The sequence below is a fragment of the Trichosurus vulpecula genome, chromosome 9 (assembly GCF_011100635.1).
Source record: "Trichosurus vulpecula isolate mTriVul1 chromosome 9, mTriVul1.pri, whole genome shotgun sequence".
Lineage (NCBI taxonomy): Eukaryota > Metazoa > Chordata > Mammalia > Diprotodontia > Phalangeridae > Trichosurus > Trichosurus vulpecula.
The window spans coordinates 47693145-47716568 of record NC_050581.1 but is presented as its reverse complement, the minus strand read 5'-3'; the positions used below and the strand labels follow the sequence as shown (position 1 = coordinate 47716568).

The 23424-nt window shown below is 38.2% G+C and overlaps 1 protein-coding gene across 1 annotated transcript in view; it reads right to left on the bottom strand.

Moving 5' to 3' along the window:
• Window positions 1–1358: 1358 nt before the first annotated feature.
• LITAF (lipopolysaccharide induced TNF factor) overlaps window positions 1359–23424 on the bottom strand; it is a 45082-nt gene continuing 23016 nt past the window's right edge. Inside the window, exons 2-4 of the mRNA XM_036738633.1 lie at window positions 10017–10241; window positions 6948–7104; window positions 1359–3897 (exon numbers count right to left, since the gene is read on the bottom strand). Of these exons, the coding sequence (XP_036594528.1) occupies window positions 3789–3897; window positions 6948–7104; window positions 10017–10236 (486 nt within the window). The 5' untranslated portion in view covers window positions 10237–10241 and the 3' untranslated portion in view covers window positions 1359–3788. The remainder of the gene's footprint in view (window positions 3898–6947; window positions 7105–10016; window positions 10242–23424) is intronic.

Sequence of the window (23424 nt, the reverse complement as noted above, 5' to 3'; positions counted from 1 at the left end):
CACCAAATCTTGCCATAAATTCCAATCATAAAAATTCATTTATTTTATTCCTTAGAGAGAAAAAAAGCATCAAGGACTCCCCAAATTATTTGTAGGCATTTTATAATCACCACCTGAAGGAACAGGAACATATGCTTAGTGGCAGAAGAACACCTGGAGAATATAATCAGGTACTTAAGACACACAGAACTCCACAAGGCAAGATCAATGCATATTTATGAAAAAGACGGTTTTCAATGTCAGCATAAGGAGCTCCCAAAATAGGATGATCCATGATCTGTTAGTCACTGTTACTTGGTGAAAAGATGCATTTCTTTAACAAGGCAACTGAGCCCCAACATCTGGATGTCCAGCGGTGTTCTCTTCATTCCCATCTTTGTGCTTCTATGAGACAGGACCTATGCATGTTTCATGCATGTCCTGAACCATGCCTGCTACAGACTGAGTTCTTAATAAATGCTTGACAAAATTTTAGAGCCATTTTTCTAAGAGCTTTACAAAAACATATGAACTGAGCAAACTTCTTCCTCTAAGGGCACAAAGGGATTAGGTGAATGAATAAAGCAAGAATAGTATGCCAGCAATGTCTGGAGGACATTTTAAAATTCTCCAAATGTTTTGAGTGCTTTTTCTCTAAAAAATACTACTTGAAAAAAGTTTTTGTAATATTATCTTTCTCTTTCATATATAACCTTAGGTGTGACTTTCAATTGATTCATCATTTTCCTACCTAAAATAAAAACCTAACCAGAGGTGACTATTTTTAGACATTTCTATGAACACAAACAGGGAGACAACTTTAGTAGAATTCAAAATACAAACATCTTTGTAAATAATATGCACATGTTGAGGTTCATTTGTAATATTCACACAGTGAAGGAGATTTAAGTCCACTAAATTGTAGCTATATTTTAACCCTCCATGCAACAAGGTGTCCCTGAAAAGAGGATTACAGTATAGCAAGAAAATAGTTTTTCTAAATGGCTCCGTAATAAACTGAAGAGTGTGTATGTTCAGGACGCTAACTTAAAAGGTCCCTGTTGCTATGGAATCGATTTTCCACTGGCAAATGCCGTAGACTACAAGGATATAATGTGAGTAGTTACAGTAAAAATTGAATACTTTCCATGGGAAAATGAATAAGATGCAAATAGATACCTATGTAATAATTTTAAAAATACTACAACTACGCAGCTTTGTATAGGTATGCTGGTACTTTTGACCTAATATGAACTAAAATCTTTAGGGTGTAAGTACATTTAAAACTCTTTATTCTGCTAAATTCACTGCTTGCAAATTCCCTCTCCCAAGTACTTCCAAACATATGAAAAAATAATAAATATGAACTTTGCACAAGATAATGGAATGTCCTAAAATGCGCCTGATTTTATTTTTAATTACATACATTATACATTTTGCCATCTACAAAATGCATTTTCATGCACAATGCAAAGTGCCTGCATTACAGAATTTGCATATATTAATTTCAACAATAGCCTGAGACCATTTTACATACCACTTGAACAAAACAGCTAGAAACACACCATCTTGAGTTCCACACAACAAAGGAAGAATTCTAAACACACCTGGTATTAGTAAGCTGTGATTTTCAAGACTATAAATTATAAATTTTTCAATGACAACATAAGCTGCATCGAGTTGATTTGCCTTAGTTTCCTGAACCCTTCCATATATGTGACTGTATACTTAGGTAAATGCAAATGAATAATTAAGAATGTACAGATATATCTGATAGGCTATCTTCCTCCTGGCACCAACAAAGGCCTCAGTTAATCTTCAAATAAACCATATTTTGTTGGAAGTATAATCATACTTTTCTTCCATTTTCTGTACATTTTGTTTATAACATAAGAGCTCTAGCTTGAGTTTTGCTGCCACTGAGATAAAATGTGGGTTCAAATAAGCAGATTTGATTCACTGAATGTGTGTATTTCATAATCATTTATCTTGACTTTAAGGGTACACTGTCAGAGATTAGGTCAGTCTGCACTTTTTATCACTAACTATATTCTACCACCATGAGGCTAATAAAGAGTTGGGATTTTTTGTCTTGGGTTTTGTTTTGGTTTTGGTTTTTTTGAAGGGAACAGCTGCAACATAATATGAGACCTTTCCTAAACCCTCAGGGAGCCTTTTATAAAATGCTCACCAAATAAATCAAAGACTTAATAAAAGGTCAAAGTACTGTAAATAAAAGCCAAAGTACTTTAAGAGAGCTGTATACCTTTCAACAACCTTACTTTAGAAACAAGATGGGATTTTACACACACTTAAGGAGAGTAAGCCATTCTAATTATCAGTACTATAACTATTACAAATTTTAACCAATAGATAGCTTTCATCCAACATTTTAGGGCTGCTTTTTAGACATATTATCCAGATATCCCCTTTGCTTTCACTGAATACTAAATGAGGGAATCTTGAAACCAGAGTCGTGTTTGTGTGTTGACTTCAGACACAATACAGTTCTTAACCAAGAAGGCTGTCATTTGGATAACTGAGTCTTAACAGTCATGTCTTACAATATGTTGAAACGAATTTGATTTGTGAAACTAAGAGTAAATTCAAGATTCCTCTGAACTAGGTCAGGTTCACAAGGTCTCCTACAATATGCAGGCTTTTGGTAAAGAGATTCCAAAAATAAGATCTATCTACAAATCAAAGCCACGCTTTCACGTATTTTATTTAAAAAAAAAAAAAACCTCAGAATCCAAAACTTTTTCATTTTTAAAGTTACTATTGCAGAGGTTGTTGAGAACCACAATGAGCCAAATTAAAGGCAGGAGCATTGTGTTTTTGATTTGTGTCTTTTTTTTGAACAAAAAGGGATGCCACATTGGCATATGTAAGAATGATGTCATTCACAGAGTTAGTCAAGATGGGCTGATAAGCATTTCCTTTGAAGTCATTTACAAAGATAAGTCAATCCAAATGTAAGTTTCTTTAAAAAAAAGCAAACAAATCTCAATTGCTAAGAAAATTAATGGATCAGAGGGACCCATCCACTTCATGTGCTAAAGGTCTGGTCACTCAACTGTAACTGAGAAAACAGAGAATTATAAAGAAGAAATTCTACTTCTGACAAGCTCTCATGAACTCATAGAAATGTATCTGGTAGCAAGCACCTTGTGTTAAGAATTACTAGATTACCCTCCCCCCTCCTTTAAAAAAAACAATAAAAAAGTTAAAGTGAATTTTTGTGCTCATAAAAAGTCCCTAATTGTATGGTATCTGAGATTAGCATCTCCTAAGGTCTCTAAACCAAGATTCTGCCCCATGAAAGGGCAAACTGTAGGCACTATGGATTGGTCCAGCCTCTTTCTGGCCAGTTCAGTCTCACAACCAAGGCAGCCCATGACTTCTGTGTAAAGACCATCAGCAAAGGTGCTAACAGAGAAGGCAGGAGGGGCCTGCCAATCAATAATCACCAAATGAAATCTTAAATAAACCAGCAATCAGTCAAAGACTGGGATGACTTTGGTTCATACATAGGCAGACCACACTGAAACCAATGTTCTAGAGGTGAAATGTCTCTGTATGTCCTTTCAAGTCCTCCAAACAGCACGTTCATAAGTTTGGAGGTTGTTGGGGGTTTGGTTTGGTTTGGTTTGGTTTGGTTTGGTTATATTTTCTCCTTTAAATGAACCACTGGAAAAATCTGACCACCAAAAAACAGACCATCAAGAGTGGTGGGCTTGGAGAAGTTTCTGAAGGACTTGAAAAGCCATCAAACCTTTTTAGGCAGATTCATCACATTTGCCTTGGTCCTACAAACGCTTATAGGTACCAAGAAGAGCTTTGCAATTTGGACAATAGTGATCGACATCCTGAAGGGCATCCACACAAAATGGAATGAAACAGCAGCCAGCTATACATCTGAAAGAAAAGGAAAGAAAGTCTTGATTTACCAACCCAGGGATTCTTCCTACAAGTTGTCTTAGACATAAACTATAGTAACCAGAGACTGCCTCTATTTCAATTTCTCTACGGAGACCTAGAATAGCAATCCTTGTAAAACAAAGGTTCTTAACTTTTCTTGGGTCATGGACTAATGAAGCCTACTAACCCCTTGAGAAGGGTCATTCTGAGAGGATAATATTTTAAAATTCATGAATATATAGGAATACAACAAGAAATCAATTGTATTGAAGTACAATTTCATATACACATACACAAAACCAAGCTCACAGACCTCAGGTTAAGAATTCCTAGATAAAGAAGAGCTCGATAATGTTTTATGATATTGACAATGTCCATAACAAAATAAATCTACAAACAATCCTGGAGAGGGTGGAATTTTTCGTACTAATGTAGATCAGCTCATTATATTCAATTTACTTAGTCTCAGAGAATTGATTGGGGTATTGAGGGGAATTGAGTAGTTTGACCAAAGTGAAGTAGGTTTTGAATCCAGTTCTTCCTTAACCTTGAGGCCATCTCTCTATCCATTATGTCAGACTGCCTCTCAAAATCCCTTTTTTAGAAATCCTATGTAGCTTACCTGGGGACTATTTCTAAAAAGAGACAAGACCTGTAAGCAAATTCAACCCAAGTATTTATTAAATGCCTACTACTTACAAGGCAGTGCCCTTAGGGAGCTTACATTCTAATCATAGCCCTTACCAGAAACACTAAAGTAAAACATTGCTAGCATAAGCATTTTAAAAGGTGATGTTAAGTTGGAGTAGAAAAAAGTTGCTTACTATTACCAAGAAGCACTGTTGGTTTGGAGGAGGAACAGTCAAAAAACTTCTGTTTGAGCCCATGCTCATTTACTTTGACACCTACTTGATCTAAGATTTTGAGCAAGGTATAATCTTGAGTCTTTGTTTCTTTGTTTATAAAATGGGAAGAATACTTGTACTTCCTACCTGAAAGGGCTGTCACAAGACTTAAGGAGAATATGATAGCAAAACACTTTGTAACATTAAGAAGCTATAAATATAAGCTATTATCTTCATTATAGCCACTACCAATCAGGAGTTATATTTTTGATTTATTGCAATAATCTAGAAAGAATATGACCTCCAAAAAAAATCTCTCTTTAAGATTAATTTTCATATGCATTTATCATTTTTCTTAAGGGAATAATTGAGCTAACAAACCCTTCAAAGTTAAAACTGAATATATGGGGCCATTGTTTTGCATTTTCCTACTTTCTGAGATTAAAACGGTCTTTGATGCTGAGGCTCGAAAAGGATGTTTAGCATTTTCTTCCTAAGAAATTCAAAACATGCAATCAACAGCGTGGCATGAGTGGGTGGAAGCAGTAGTGGACCAGGGACCAGGAAATCTAGTCCTAGTGCTGTGTGTGTGTGTGTGTGTGTGTGTGTGTGTGTGTGTGTGTGTGATAGAGAAAGAAACAGAAACTGAGAGACTAAGAGAGACATTGTGTGACAAAGAGAGACCGATACTGAGAGGTGGAAAGAGACAAGAGATAGAGAAAGAGAGACACTGAGAGTCAAACATAGAGAGACAGAGACACCTTATGCACATTACTATGTCTCCACTTGGAGGTGGGAAAGGAAATAATACTGTTCACATCCTTTGCCTCATAAATAGTGAAGAAAAATGAGCCAGTACCTATGAGATTGTTTAGGGCTCTTTGAAGGAAAGGTGCAAGGATTGTTCATTTACGGGGAAAAAAACCTAAAACACAAAGTAGCTAAATGCATAAATGGCTCAAGGTCACTCAAGTTTCACATGTAGCCAAGAATTAAGTGATGCTCCCTGCTTCGGGAGAGGGGCAAAACTATGACTTTTGAAAACATTCTCACAAACCAGTAATGACTATGTCTTTAAACACCCTACCCTAAGTCCAGACAGATTTTACGCATCCATCTAAGTTGACGAGAGAAAAAAACTTGAATTCATAACAGGGCAAGATGTTTTAAAGAGATTAATATAAAAATATTTTTAATATAAATCTATACCCCAAACTTTCCATTATGCTGAAAGGTAGTGTGATATAGTAGATAACAAAGTGGCCTCAAAGTCAGAAAGACCTGGGTTCAAGTCTAGCCTAAGATATTAATAGCTATGGACAAATAAGTGGTATAGCACTCTTGAATTTGAGTTGATAGAGTTTCTTCAAAGGGAGTTTCCTTATACCAATGAAATCACAGATTCAGACACATACAGGATGTCCCAAAAGTCTGAAAATTTGCAAAAATCTTTAACAGCTTAAAATTGCACTAAGACTTTTTGGACACCCTGTATATTTAAGTGAATACTATCATTCAGGCCACACAAAAAAATTCCCAAAATTCCAAGGTAAAAAAAAAAATTCTCTAGGGTAAGAGTTCTTAAGCTTTTTGTGTGTATGTTATGGTCCCTTTGGCAGTCTTGTGAAGCCTATGGACCCTTTCTCATAATGATGTTCTCAAATGCATATGATTTAATACATGACTACAAAAGAAACCAATTATTTTGAAATAATAATCAATATCAGTATATCAAATATAAATATAGTTATCTATTTTTTTACTGTCACAGATCCCAGATCAGGAACCCTTGCTCTAAGGATAACACTCAGCATGATAGAAAACTACTACAAAACTTGTTTGCAAATGTAGTGGAGTAATTTTACCATAAGAGCAAACAAAATTATGAAATCCAGACTTCCTAATTATTTATAATCTGAAGAGGAACAAATGTGATATACATCTACATATACGTGTGTGCATATACATACACACACATATATACACATGCATACATACACACATATGTACACATACACAAATGTATGTGTGTATGTGTATGTATGTATGTATGTATATCAAGGATTGACCAGGAGAATTCCAGATAAGTATGTCCTTGAACAAAGGACTGGAAAACTCCCTAGTCCAGCTGAATGGAGGTACCCGTCGGGCATATGTCAGATCATATTCTTATGATAAGATACTAGAAGTCTATCAACTTACCCCAATAAGCAAAGGCTGCCACAAGAAAGCCAAGTTAGGGCTCCCGCATTAAAGGAGAGACTGGTCACTATCATCTTGTTACACGACGGACAGCACATCTGGACAGGACGGTCAAAAAAGGAGACAGGCTGTTGCACATACACAGTCTGAACCGCAACTGATTAGAAAGAGAGAACAATGCTTTTTAGATGATCATTATGAAAATTAATAGCTTAATTTGCTTGCCGTTCCCGTTAAAAAGCGGTATGTCACACCACTATCTCATTTAATTCCCAGCAATTCTATGAGATAGGTAGGGCAAATACGATTATTACTCGCAGTTTGGAGATACAGAAGCTTGGCTGAGAAGGATAAAGTTATTTGCCATATGGTCAGGGAAGAAGGAGGCCATCTCACACTCAGGTCCTTTGACTCCTACAACCGCTCATAAAGAGGCAATGAATACAATAGATGGTGAAAAAAGTAGATGAATAATCAAATAATAGTCATAGCATCATAGACCAAGAGCTAAAAGGGATCTCAGAGACCATTACTCTAATCTCCTCATTTTACTGACAAGTATAATGAGACCCAGGGAAGTTAATCGATTTGCTGATGGCCACATTGTTAATAAGCATTAATTAGTCTATAATAAGGCTTCTGACCTTGAGGGACAATTCTGGATATTTAGGTGTGCATGCTATGTGGTAAAATAATTTTTTTTAATTTTAAGAAGCTTTATAGAAATACAGTCAATTCTTCCAATTTTTGCTTCTCCTATAAGGTCAATTGGTAATTACTAAAAGGCAAAGTAGTGGACTAAGAAATCAACCACACTTATCAACATTGACCTAAATGATGATGTCACAGCTCAAACATCACCAAAACACCACTTAGAGAGCACTTGGCAGCTCAGGGCACTTTGAGTCTGAGCTGGGGGAAGGTGATGGGAATGTCAAAATGCTGGCAGTTTTTTCCTAAACTGGGAAGCAGGAAGAAAAGAAAAATTTACATACTCTTGGATTTCATTCTAACTTTTAATCAAATAAAAATCTCTGAAAAAAAATCCATCTACTCCCTTCTCCCCAACCCAAGAGACCCAGGCTTCTCTTACTGGATTTTAGTGCCACCGTAAATGCTTTGTATCTTAACGCCAATCACTGTCGGGAAATTCTTTCTTACGATGTTGAATTGACTGGCATTTCAATATCCAATGTATGCGGTGGTGACATAGGATCACAGTACCACAGGATCAGAGATTAAAAATGGGAAAAGACCTCAATAACTCCTAAAACTAAAGGGGTCAGAGTAATAATGGAAATAAATCTCCTTGAAGGAAAGAAAAAGGACTCATTCAAAAACTATTTAGCTTTCTTGATAACAAACAAGAGGAAGGGACCTCAGGAATCTCAAGGTGATAATTTAAAAAAAAATTTAACAAAGAACTCTTTAGCAATAAAACAGGATTTATATAATTTTTAAAAGCAGCACACAGAGGAAAAAAGTACATACAGGCTGTTGCCAGTTTAGGCCAGTTGTGGCCTAAAATAACGTAAAATTATTCTCCTGTTCCTTTCAAGGATGTTGTGTGGTATAGTGGTTAGTGGGCCAGCCTGGAATCAGGAAGGCCCAGGTTTAGCTCATTCCTCTAAATACATACTAGCTGTCAGATGAGTCACTGAAACCTCTCAGTGCCCCCAGGCAATTCTCTAAAATCAAAAATTGCCAATCTCTATCTGTGGAGGGTGTTTCCATCCTGGACATTCCCTACACAGGTCTGTTCCCCTGCTGACACCACCCCCCACCCTGCAAAAGAATTCATTTCAGTCTCAAGAGATAAGCAAGGGAGGTTAAAAATAACACAGCTAGAGAACTGTTACTAAACTAACTTTAATTATTAACTAATTACATACCTAAGACAGCCCAGATGATATGGCAGGTATAGAAGCACAAGAGGAGAGAGGACAAAGCAAATTTTGTCCGAATGTACAGCAATGCATGCTGGTTCCAAAGGCTCCAGCTCACAGATTTCTAGGCCACAACTGCTCCCATCCCTGTTTTTTTTTCCTTCGGTCTCCATGGCCACATATAACCACAATTCATGGTGGCCCCTCCAACTTCCATCCCCACCCTGAAAATTATCCTGGGCATACCACCAGCAGGTTGGGCCCCTGTGATGGGCTCTGAAATCGGCCTGATTTACAGTATAAAGAGAGATACTCAATCTATCCTACTTCATATGCTCTAGGAGTATATAAATACAGAGTCAACAGGACCCTAATGATGAACATCTAAGTCCCAGTAACAATCCATAAAGTCAAACAAAATATCCATGGACATAACCAAAGAGATCAGATTCTTTAAGGAAACAGTTCTTTCTAACATTCCAGCATAGATTATCTCTCTCCCCCCCACCCCAAAACTTGCATATTTATTTTGTAGATATCTTATATTTACTTATTATTGAATATATTACAATGCCCTCCAGTAGAATATAATAAGCTCCTTGAAGGCAGGGAATATTCTTACTTTTGTAAGTGTCTGGCATGTTTTGTCCTTGTTCAGTTGTATCTGACTCTTCCCGACCTCCATTTGAGTTTGTTTTTTGGCAAAGATACCAGAATGGTTTGCCATTTCCTTCTCCAGCTCATTTTACAGATGAGGAAACTGAGTCAAACGGGGTCAAGTGACTCGCCCAGGGTCACAGAGCTAGCAAGTGTCTGAGACCAAATTTGGACTCAGAAAGATGAGTTTCTATCCACTGCACCACCTAGATGCCTTATGTGCCTGTCTGGCACATAGCAAGGTGCTTAGTAAATTAATTTGTTGATAGATGGGCTGATTGCTAGATGCTAGGCCTGGGCAAGTCACTTAACCCTGTTTGCCTCAGTTTCCTCATCTGTAAAACGAGCTGGAGAAGGAAATGGCAAACCACTCCAGCATCTTTGCCAAGAAAACCCCAAAAAGCGTCACAAAGAGTCTAACGCTACTGAAAATCACTAAACAACAACAAAGCCTGAAGAAAGAAACATTATGGCTAAGGAAGAAGTGGAAAGGGTTATAAACAAATAGATTAAGTCAATCACTTACTTGTATTAGGATTTGGAACTGGCAAAGGTTGAGAATAGTATGCAGGAGGATTCATACCCTTCCCATCTGCTCCTGGCACTACTCCTGGTACTACTCCTGGTACAGGCCCAGGGGGAGGAGTAGGAAAATGAGTGTTGATAGCCATTGTCTCTTCATAGGAAGGAGGTGCGTTTGGAGCTGATGCTCCTGGAATGGCATTATGTGGTCCTGGAGCTGACATTTTATCTAAAATAAAATTACAAAAAGTTATTCTTCTATTCAACAAACATTTATTTCACGCCATGGTACAAGGCTCTGTGTTAAGCATTAATTAGGCCAATGTGACAAATTCAAAGTCTTTTCCCTTGTTTTGACACTTCTCTAACTTGAAGTCTCCAATTGTCTACAATTACTGCCTCAATCTCTCTCTTCCCTACTCACTTCTTAACCCCTCCATAGTAGTCCGGCTTCTGAGCTCAACCCTCAACTGAAACTGCTGTCTCCTGAGTTATTAATGGTCTCTTAATTGCCAGATCCTTTTCTCAGTCCTCACGTCTCTGCTGCAGCTTTGTCAGGGCTGACTACTCTCTAAAGAAAGTGTTCTTGAACACCGGCCCTGGAGTCAGGAGGACCTGAATTCAAATCCGACCTCAGACACTCAACACACTTACTAGCTGTGTGACCTTGGGCAAGTCACTTAACCCCAATTGCCCTGCCTTTCCCCCTCAAAAAAAAAAAAGAAAGGGTTATTAACCCGCTATAGGTGGGAGATTAAAAGGGATAGATGAGAAAAAAAATTACACCGTGATTTTCACTAACCTCTAACTGAAATTTAGCATTTCCTTCATTATGAATATAAGCTACAATCTGCAGCAGTATCACCAATATCTCTGACTTTGTCATCAAAAGAAATTACGGATATTTTTATATCACATTATAGCTGAAAACAGACTGAATATCCACCCTGACATGCATGTTACCTTGCCAAAGACCACCCCATAGTTTAATGAGCTGATTCAAGCTAAGACTATCTTTAAGCTTTAATTCGCCTATATTTAAATATAGGGTCTTGCTATTTAATGTGTTAATAAAGAAACACTTGTTGCTATACCATAGTTTAAAAAATATTTTTATAACTCTATTTCAGTATAATTCAGCTAGCTAGGTAGTGGTTGGTACATCACTGAGCCTGCCATCAGGAAGACCTGGGTTCAAATCTGACCTCAGACACTATCAGTATGACCCTGGGCAAGTCACTTAACCCCTGTTTTTCTCAGTTTCCTCAATTTTAAAATGTGGATAATAATTAGCACCTACCTCCCAATGTTGTTGTGAGGATCAAATTATATCATGGTTGTGAAGCTCTTAGCACAGTGCTTAACACATAGTAGGCACTATACAAATGTTAGGTATTATTTACCTTATAATCCTATGTATTTCATTTGAGGCATTTTAAAAAACTATTCTGAGACAAAAAAGGTTAGGACCCCCTACCGTCAAGTCTCCCAGGGGAATATTTTCTCCTCACTGAGTTTTTGTGACATTGCCCTTTCTGTGTGTTTTCCTAACCCACAACTCTTCTCAGTCTCCTTTGCCATATCTTCCCCTAGATCCCCTTTCCTTCCTGAAGTTAAACCCCTGAGGCTCTGTCCTGGGGCCAAAGGACAAACAACACTCTCCCAGCTCCAGCTCAATTTTCATCCAAGTGGTTGCTTCAAAGATGTAGAGAAGTATAGCCCTGATCTGCCCCCAGGCTCATCTCCCTCAGACACAACTAAAGCCAACAACAAAAATCGGACATTTCTAGTTCTATGTCCTAGAGGCATCTCAGACTCGTGGCCTGCCCAACAGAATTCATTCTCTCCTCCCCTCCAAACTCATACCCCTCTTCCACCTGTCCTTATTTCTGTCAAGGGCATTCCCTTTCCTTGCCTAAACCAGGTCTGCAACCTTGAAGTCACGCTTGACACCTCGCTATCAAATACACATCCACTGAGGTGCCGAGTCTCCTGGATTCCACCCCCACAGCATCTCTGGCATCCCTTGCTCTCAACTCATACAGTCAGCACCCTGCTTCAGGCTCTCCTCACCCCTTGACTGGATTATTGCAATAGGGCTCCCTCTCAAATCTTACCTGATGCTCCACATTGCAAGCCAGTGATTTTCCTAAATCAAAGATCTTTTCGTGTCACTCTCTTGCTCAATAGATTGGGAAGAGGGAAAAGGATTGGCTCTGAGATTTCACTGATACAGGGGAATTCCTAGATGAGGATATTGCCTCTTCCAATGAAGGTCGGCACATTCCCTGAAATGTACACGCTCATGGGGTTCCTAGAGCACTGGTGTTACTGCTGCTATTGCCGCGGCTTGTTCTCCTTCTCAAAGAGGACCAATGACCAATCAGGAGGGCGAGGTCTTGACTTGCAAGGGAATCGGATTTAAGGGAGGCAGAGCTGTGCAAAGTGCAGCCTCACTTTCTCCTCCAGAGTCCTCTAAGTCCAATGGCATCAAGATGATTGTTGATGGACTCAGATGCAGCGGGAGACCTTGTCCTTTTTAAGCTAAGGTCTTTCCCATATCCCAGTTTGTCTGAAGCAAAGCCCATTCAGTAATTAAAGGATGGATCAGAATTGAGGCAAAAAATGGCCTAGTTTGACTTCATAGAACAGTCAGTCTGGGAAAGGAAGACCCTAGAGCACTGAGATTTGATTGGCCCAGGGTGATACAGCCAGTATGTCAGAAACTAGGTCTTCTGGGTTCAGAGGCCTGCTTTCTACTCACTACATCTTAACTAACAAGTATTTATTAATTTACCTACCCTATGTCACTCACTGCTCTACACAAAAAAGCTACAATTTCTTTCTTCAAAGAGTTTATGAAAGCCCTGGTGGCTCCATATGTGTGTGCATGTATGTGTATGTATATGTCTATATGCATGTATATGTGTATATATACACATGTATGTATATATACACATAGACACATACATATAGACATATACACATGTCTATATGTATTTACGTATGTGTATCTATGTGTGTGTATGTACATGTGTATGTGTTTGTGTGTGTGTGTGTGTGTATCCTTTAGGATCAAATATAAACTCCTCTGTTTGGCATTTGAAATTCTTTGCAAGTCAGCTCCTGTCAGCCTATCTTTCCAGGCTTAGAATATATCATTCCTCTTCACTCACTCTATGGTCCAAACAGGCCTTCTTAGTGTTCCTTCACATGTGACACCCACAATTCTATAACCTTTACACAATCTGTCCATACCTGGAAAACATTCCCTCTCTCTCTGCATTTCTTCAAATCCCTCCTTTCTATCAAAGCTCAGTTCTGATACCACCCACATGAGGCCTCTCCTCATCCTTAAAGCTGTTAGTGCCTTGCTCCCTCCAATTAGCACATATTTGTAAGTATTCATGTTGTCATTGCATACATATACATGTGTCAATTGTTAGCATAATGTAAATGCCCTGAGGACAATGACAAATTCATTTTCGTGTTTCTTTCCTCAGGATTCACACTGCATATCTTAGGTGCTTAATTAATTCATGGTTGTTAAGTAATGGACAAGCAATTTTGAGAATAGCTTGAGTTCAGTCTTGCCTTAGGAGATGGTTCAAATGATTATTTGATGTGTGCCCCCCACCCCCACCCAGACCTGTTGATACCACCATCATGCATTTTGCTCAATATATATGAGAAATCTAGATGAAGAAAATGACCCAAATTAACCAGCATCTAACACAAAAGGCTAAGGGGAAATACCAACCAAAGCTTTATATAAATATCTTTTTCTTTGCTTCAGTGATAAGCCAATATTTAAACTTTCTTTAAAATATTTAGAAACTTTTAGCTCTACTGAATTTCCCATTTATACTACTCCAACATCTTTATTAAATAAAATGAAAAGGATATAATTTTTAAAAATCAACTTATAAAACTTTCTCAATTTTTAAGAGGAAGTACAAATGCATCCAGTACACACACTCCTTTTTGAGGAAGAGGGTAAACATTTTCTTTTTTCAAACAAACCAGGTGGCTAGAATTACAATTTGTAAACAGGGTGTGTTTCTGTCTGAGACTTTGTTAACTGAACCATAAAGCAGCTTGATTAGTAGACAGTACCATTCTTTGTGTGCTTTTAAAAAAAATTGGGCACAGCATACCTGGTTAGAAGAGTTATTCAGTATCTGCCTCAAGCAGAAGTCAATAAAAGAATGTGTGAGAGAGAGAGATTCCATGGTCATGGGGCCCTGTTTCACTTTATATTGACATAGTTATTTTAATCTACCTTTTCTTCTCATTGTCCAGTATCCTGCTACCACCTTCTTGTGCCCACTAGCTTCCGGATGGGGCCAAGGGTGACATATCATATGACCATGGCTATAAGAAAGTCTTTTTAACGTCAAACCCTTATCGACTTCCTATGACATGTGAGTGGAAAGAACAGGGGTTAGATGGGGGGAAAATGCAAAAAGGGAATAAGCCAGCTAAGAGGATGTTAGTCACACAGGCCATGGTCCTTAAATGGAAGAATCAAAGAATTCATCACATAGAAGTTAGCTGAAGTCTAGTTACAGATGGCACTAATAATTTCTGCACATTTGCTTCTATCACTTCCTTTTTGGTGCTTCTATTTTCAACAAAGAGAACAATGATGTCACTGTGATTCTTTAAAGTAATTTGCGTCCTTGCTGAACTTCAATGAATCAATGCCTCCCCCCCCCTTTTTTTTTTATTAAACTGTGAGTCAGAGAGATTTACTGAAGAGATTTACTATTAACATCCACTGTTTAAAATTAGAGGATTGGACAATCAGAAGCTGAAGGGACAGATTGAAGGGGGAAAAACATCTTTTTTTTTTGATTCTATAAAAATTTTTTTTAATTTAATATATATAGTTTTCAGCATTCATTTTCACAAGAGTTTGAATTACAAATTTTCTCCCCATTTCTACCCTCCCCCCCACTCCAAGATGGCATATATTCTGGTTGCCCTGTTCCCCAGTCAGCCCTTCCTTCTGTCACCCCACTCCCCTCCCATCCACTTTTCCCTTTCTTTCTTGTAGGGCAAGATAAATTTCTACGCCCCATTGCCTGTGTATCTTATTTTCTAGTTGCAAGCAAAAACTTTTTTTTTTGTTTTTGAACATCTGTTTTTAAAACTTTGAGTTCCAAATTTTCTCCCCTCTTCCCTTCCCACCCACCCTCCCTAAGAAGTCAAGCAATTCAACATAGGCCACATGCATATCCTGAAAAGCAGGGACTAGCGTGAGCTGCCCGCCAAGTCCCTCCAAAAACCTAAAAAAAAATGGCTCTGAACCAATTCTAGAACTGCAGAACCCACAAAAGAGCAGAGGGAAGCAGGGCTCCAGCCCAGGACAGCCTGGATGGTCTCTGGGTGAGGTCTATCCCGCACGGAGCTGGGAGCAGAGCAGAGCTGAGTGGAGCAGAGCCCAGCGTGAGCAGCACAGATCAACCAGACCAGGTTGCCCTAGCACCCTGAATCAGTGAGCTGCAGCAGTTACCAGACTTCTCAACCCACAAACACCAAAGACAACAGAGAAGGTTAGTGGGAAAAGCTGCAGGAGTGGAAGGAGTTCAAGGTTCAGCTACCACCCCAGGGGCAGCAGAGGTGGGGCAGCTACAGAAGTACAGCTGCAGTTGCTTCTGGCCCCAGGCCCACCTGGTGGGAGGAATTAAGTGGCAGATCAGAGCAGGAGTGCACAGCCTGCTGAAGATCTAAGCCCAGTTCGGGTTGGGGGTTCTTGGGGAAGGAGGAGTGCTGGTGTGGCAGAGCTGGTGCATCCCCCCAAGCGTGGAACATAGAACTCTTTAGTCTACAAGCAGTCATACCCCTCTGAAAAACTCAAGGGTAAAGTTAGTTGGTTGGGAATATGGCCAGGCAGCAAAAACGCACCCAGATTCAGTCTCAGGCTCTGGAATCCTTCTTTGGTGACAAAAAAGACCAAAACATACAGCCAGAAGAAGTCAACAAAGTGCAAGAGCCTACAACAAAAGCCTCCAAGAAAAACATGAACTGGTCCCAGGCCATGGAAGAGCTCAAAAAGGATTTGGAAAAGCAAGTTAGAGAAGTAGAGGAAAAATTGGGAAGAGAAATGAGAAGGATGTGAGAAAACCATGAAAAACAAGTCAATGACTTGCTAAAGGAGACCCAAAAAAATGCTGAAAAATACACTAACGAAAACAACACATTAAAAAACAGACTAACTCAAATGTCAAAAGCGCTCCAAAAAGCCAATGAGGAGAGGAATGCCTTGAAAGGTAGAATTAGCCAAATGGAAAAGGAGGTCCAAAAGACCACTGAAGAAAATACTACCTTAAAAATTAGATTGGAGCAAGTGGAAGCTAGTGACTTTATGAGAAATCAAGATATTATAAAACAGAACCAAAGGAATGAAAAAATGGAAGACAATGTGAAATATCTCCTTGGAAAAACCACTGACCTGGAAAATAGATCCAGAGAGATAATTTAAAAATTATTGGACTACCTGAAAGCCATGATCAAAAAGAGAGCCTAGATATCATCTTTCAAGAAATTATCAAGGAGAACTGCCCTGATATTCTAGAGCCACAGGGAAAAATAGAAATTGAAAGAATCCATTGATTGCCTCCTCAAATAGATCCCCCAAAAAATTCTCCTAGGAATATTGTCACCAAATTCCAGAGCTCCCAGATCAAGGAGAAAATAGTGCAAGCAGCCAGAAAGAAACAATTTGAGTATTGTGGAAACACAATCAGAATAACCCAAGATCTAGCAGCTTCTACATTAAGAGATCGAAGGGCTTGGAATACGATATTCCGGAGGTCAATGGAGCTAGGATTAAAACCAAGAATCACCTACCCAGGAAAACTGGGTATGCTCCAAGGCAAAATATGGACTTTCAATAAAATAGAGGACTTTCAAGCTTTCTCAGTGAAAAGACTAGAGCTGAATAGAAATTTTGACTTTCAAACACAAGAATCAAGAGAAGCATGAAAAGGTAATCAAGAAAAAGAAATTGCAAGGGACTTACTAAAGTTGAACTGTTTTGTTTACATTCCTACGGGGAAAGATGATATGTATGATTCATGAGACCTCAGTATTAGGGTAGCTGAAGGGAATATGCATATGAATATGTTTATGTATATATATGTATATGTGAGTGTGTATGTATGTATATATGTATGTGTATACATATATATATATAGAGAGAGGGCACAGGGTGAGGTGAAGATGAAGGGAAGATATCTAAAAGAAATAAAATCAAATTAAGGGATGAGAGAGGAATACAATAGGGAGAGATAGAATGGGGTAAATTATCTCGCATAAAAGTGGCAAGAAAAAGCAGTTCTGTAGGAAGGGAAGAGAAGTCAGGTGAGGGGGAATAACATCTTTTACAAATGTACCACCTTTACCACTGGGAAATGGATAAACAAATTGTGACACATCAATGTAGTGGAATTCTACTGTGCCATTAGAAATTATGAAAATAGAGAATTAAGAAGTATGAGAAGCCCCATATAAAGTAATTCAGTGTAGGAGAACAAGAAAAACTATAGTTATATATATATAAAACTACAAACTTTTATATATTATATATACTTTTAATATATAAAACTACATATAGTTTTTATGTATGCATCTATACCTATATACATGTATACATACACACACATACATGTATATATGAACATAAAATGAAAACAACAGTGTAATATAGAGGTAGAATTAGGAAGACCTGAGTTAGAATACCACCTCAGATACTTACTGTGACCCTTCTCTGAGCCTCATTTTTCTCATCTGTAAAATCAAGACTAAAAGACCACTAAGGTCCCTTCCCAGCTTTAAATCTATGATCCTATGACAAACAAGGAGGAAAAATCAATAGCAACCAAACACTATGTCACTATAATACCAAGCTTTGCTTTTGTTGAGAAACACCCACCCCACCTTTTGTAAAAAGGTAAAAGATAATGGATGAGGATTGCTGCATATGCAGACACAGATGAGGTGTTAATTGTTTTTGCTAAACGGCTTTCCATCCCTTTTTGAATCTTTTGTTACAAAGCATGGCTGTGTGTGTGTGTGTGTTGCCAGCAAAGAATATATTTGGAAATGATTATCAAGTTATCAATAAAAACAAGATTTTTTAATGTACCACTCATTTTAATGCAAACAGACACATGTGAGGATGAAAATAAATCCTGTATGCCAAAAGTGGTGAAAATATAACTTTTTCAGCTTTCCAGCTCTCTAAATAGCAATGACTTAATGTCGTCCTTATTTACATGGATGGGTAAATGAAACTTGAAGAGCTCATGGGGGAAAGGTTCTCTAGATCACTTTTCAAACCCTTTACTTCTAGTTATATAAATTCAAGCGTATCCATCACATTTTATTGACCAAAGAATTAGGACCCCATCTGCCAGAATTTTAAGATATGGTTTGCGAAGGCTTTTAAAGGCTAATAGTTCACTATTTGTGTTTTTGCCACTATCATAGGAAAGCAAGAATTCAGAATGGTCCACATACCCTACTGGTAACTGAAACTTTGTTTTCCTAAGGAATGTAGAACTTTCTCTTTGTCTACAGCCAGGAAAAGTTGCTTCTATCTGCACTAAAGGTCTTTATTCTGGCCCATACAAACAGATCTTTGTCCAGGAAGCCCTAGAACCAGCCTCCTTTCTCATCCCACCTGAAACCAAGTGTAGCAATAATAACATCCAAGACCCCTGCCTGTGATCTAGAGCTTCTGCCTAAAACTGCATGAAAAGCAGGGAATGCACCACCATCAACACAACCTACCACGAGAATTTCAACAGTGTACATGCGTCATACTTCATATGGCTAAAATCTATGTGAGGTTTCCTGAGTTGAACAGAAATAGCAATGCAGGAGTCAAGTTTAAACTTATTACTGGCCTTTTGTTAGTATGGAAATGACTTTAAATGGAAGACATTTCTTTTCTTATTTTTTTTTATTTAAATATTTTATTCCCCCTTCCCTTTATTACATGTAAATAAGTAGAAGATATTTCCAAAGAAGGAATTGGACATTTTGGTCACAGACCAAAGACAACAGGGTCTCAGTCACCATAGAAACAAGAAGCTTTGAAGGTCAGGGAGATATCTCATTCTTAAGTTGTTTGATTTTGTTATTAAGTTAGGCTGCCCAGAATGGCATCAGGAATGAATTGTCCATTTTAAGTAATGCTTTTGGTCAATTTCCCACCCTCTTTTCACCTTTCTGCCAAAGTATGCTAAGAGCAGGAAGTTTTGTTTTCGTCATCTTGGTAGTATTATTTTATTAGCTATTCCCTATATATTCTAAAAAGCAGCTAAGGAATCTTTGAGCAAATTTAAATTGTTTGTATTTTTAAATCTGACCTTTAGCAACAGAAATAGAAAGAGAAATTCATGGTAAACAGCGCAGCCTCATGGATCACAGGAAAATGTAGCACTTGGTAAGAGCTGTATTGAACTTCATACTGTCTGGGCAGGAATGCAGTCCTAGAACCTTGTTTCTAATCCTAACTCTTCTTACTAACCAGCTATGTGACCAAGCAAATTCCCTCACTTCTCTGGGCCTCAGTTTCCACTTCTGTAACAATTGGCCAAAGGATTTTTAAAGATCCCTTTTAGCTCTAAAATTATGATTCCAAAGTCTCAGCATTTAACCCCGTGATCATTTTCTTAAATTTTGATCCTTATGGCAAGCAACAAATAGCTGCTTACCTGCATACTACAGATATAGTCATGGGAATATTAATAATACTTCTTTCGTCCAGCACTACTAGGGAATGAGGTATTCTGGTTTTCCTCCAATAACTGAAGCTAACCTATTTAACCTTTTTGAAATAGAGTTTATTCTTCCCTCGCCTTATTAAATAAAAGTGTCTTAAGCATAATTTCACCTTTTCTTGACTTTTGGTTAATCATAACAAACTAGTCAATGTATGTATTATGCTAGAATACAGCGATGCCCTTAGGAGTTTATAAAAGCGGGGTACAGAGCCTAGCAGTTTGTCCCTTCGCTGTAAACTCCCCAATTACCATTCTTCCCTTAGTGATTCTTTGTCTCTTTAACACCATACTTTCTACTCAAACTTGAGTAGACATATATGTCAATGGAAAGAGAATTAGAAATTCAATATTCTGCCATTCTGCCATTACTTTTCATTGTGTTAACTTCAGCAGTTGTCCTTCCCATCATGCCCACATTGAACAGCTTCTAATCTGCTTGCTACTACAACCCAGGAAAAATTGAAGATGCCTAGTGAATACAAATTTGTAAATCAGTAGTCTTAATACTATACATAATCCTAGATCGATAATATATGGCCTGAAGGTGACTTTACTCCTTTACTATGGAGTCAAATGTGTGTGCCTTCTGACAGCTATGCTCCTCTTTTAACAGATTTTGGGGTGTAAAGAGGTGAGACAGTTAACAAACTGTATTTCTAAGTTCAGTTACATTCCAGTGGATTGACATGCCAAAAATCAAATTCCTAGCTTTGTGGTATCTAGTCCCTCTTTTTTTTTTTTGGAGGAGGGAGGCAAGGCAATCTGGGTTAAGTGACTTGCCCAAGGTCACACAGCTTTTAAGTGTCAAGTGTCTGAGGCCAGATTTGAACTTAGGTCCTCTCGACTCCAGGGCTCTATTCACTTCGCCATCTAGCTGTCCCTACTAGTCCCTCTTTTTCAAGGCCAGTGGTTCTTCTCACATGCCACACATACATCCAATATATCCCCTGATTAGTGTCTATAACTAGAATGTAAAAAAGATACTGTTATTTGCAGTGCTTCTTCATAGTACGAAGGCATGACAAAATTTACAATAGGTAATCTTTTTTTTTTAGTTATTATTTGAGTTTGTTAAGGGTTACTAGATTTATAATACATTTTTAAAAGTATATAAGGGCATGAATCAACCTCTGACTTACTTATGCACAGATAAGAAATCACATCATCACTATTTTTTCACTAATATCTCAGATAATCTAACTGTACTCTCAGCCTTGTGGGACCACATCTGAAGCGCTGTTGAGAGACAACATGATGAAGTGCCCCAGGCTTAAAATCAGAAGACTGGGTTCAAATACCAGCCCAGTCCCAGTCTCCTAATCAGTAAAACAGAGATAATGAGATACTACCTATCCTCAAAGGCTGTCTTGGGAAAAGTACAAAGTGTCCCAAAGTCTTAGAGCAGTTTTAATTAATTAATAATTTAATAACCTAAAACTATACTAGGACTTTGGGAACACTCTACAAATGGAAGACATTTTTACATCTGAGATGTGAACACTCTACAAATGGAAGACATTTTTACATCTGAGATGTGACAAACAAATTAGAATATTCCCAGAGGAAGGCAAAACATAGATTTTAAACCTTGTCATATGAAAACTGTATAAGGAATTCTTTCCAGGTTAATATTCATCTATTAGTTTCCACTCTTCTTACTATCTTAGCCTACCCACTTGTCACCCTTCCCTTCCCACACACTCTGCAATCCAATGACACTGGCCTCCCTGCTACTCCAGGAACAAAACACTCCATCTCCCAACTCTAGGTACTTTAACTAGTTCCTATGCTGGGAATTCTCTCTCTCCTGTCTTTTCTGGCTTCCTTCAAGTTCTAGCTAAATTCCTGGTCTTTAAGAAAGAAAGCCTTTCCCTAAAACAATTCCAAAAGACTCAGGATGGAAAATGTCATCCACATCCAGAGAAAGAACTATGGAGTCTGAATGCAGAGCAAAGCAGGATATTTTCTTTTTTTGTTTTGTTTTGTTTCTTTCTCATGGTTCCTCTCATTTATTATAATTCTTCTATACAACATGACTAATATGAAAATATGTTTAACAGGAATTTGTATATAGAGCCTATGTCAGATTGCAGGCCATCTTGGGAAAGGAGGGGAGAGGCAGGGGAAGAAAATTTAAAACTTGTGGAAGTGAGTGTTAAAAACTAAAAATAAATAAATTAACAAAGAAAGAAAGAAAGAAAGCCTTAACCCCAAATCACTCTGACTCTCATTGATTAGCCAACAATAGGTCCCCCGCCAACCTCTACTAGGTCACCTTTTGTGCCCCACTTGGGTGTTGCCTCAGTCATATTGAGACTTGTTAAAGACTTTAGCTTGAAAAGGCCATGGTTCCCCACTGCATCCTGGGCTATCACCAGTTGCTGTGATCTGTATCTGGCCACTGGACTCAGATGTCTGTAGAGGAGAAAGTGAGGTTGGTGACTCTGCACAGCCCTCCTTCACTTAAATCTAATTACACTTGCATGTCATGGTGTCTCCTACCTACTGTCATGGTCCCCTTTGAGAATGAAGGAGAAACAACAGTAACAGCTAAATTCCTACTTCCTACAAGAAGGCTTTTTCAGTCCTCTATAATTTTAATGCCTTCCTTCTGAGATTATTTCCAATTTACCCTGTAAATATCCTCTCAGTACATAATTGTTTGCATGTAGTCTTGCCCATTAAACTATGAGCTCCTCGAGAATAAGGGCTGTTTTGGCCTTTCTTTGTATCTCCAGGGCTTAGCAAAGTGCTGATATATATATAATAGGCACTTAACAAATGTTTGTTGATTTGATTCAACTCAGCTGTCCCTGCTCTGATGGAATTGTTCAGTCAGTCCTGAATCCACTAGGCTGATGTACCAAACAACTTCCACCAATGAAATGATATGAAATGAGATGAAAACCAGACCATAAAAACTCCATGTATCAGTAAGGCAATAAACACAACATCAAAGATAATTGTGAATATGCCTATGTAGTTCTGTATTGCAAGGTATGAGAGACTCTCCATAAAGGTAAAAGAAACATAATATTTATTCAGACACCAGAAAATCATATCCCGTAACCAAATGTTCAGCTCCCACAGCCAGTCAGCCCACTTTATCACAACAGCAAGGAACTTAAAACACTATATAACAGCCTGGAGCCTTGCCATCCCAACACTTCTCCAACCCCCTGCTGGGGTCTTTCCCAAAACAAACTCACAGTACAGCTAAGTCAGCCTGTTCAGTTCTAAAAATCACAAGGGCAGCCATTAGTGGCCATAACTCTCTCTTACTCTCTCTCTCTCTCTCTCTCTCTGTCTCTCTCTCTTTGCATTTCCTGTGACATAACCTCCTTTTCCTGTCAGGAAGCTCCTCCCACCACATGTGTCTTAGGCTTCCTATGACATAAGCAGGTCACATGGCCTATTAATGGATGGGAAAGATCTTCAAATCTAAATTGCTACTACACTCCATCATTCCATACTCCATACAGTACCATTACAACCTCTACCATGCCATCTTGCCAGAAGGATAGAAAGAGACACTATCAAATGTTTTGTTTTGTTTTTTGCCAAAATGCTGTCATATTATATATTTGGAATAATTTACATGACCTACCAGTCTAT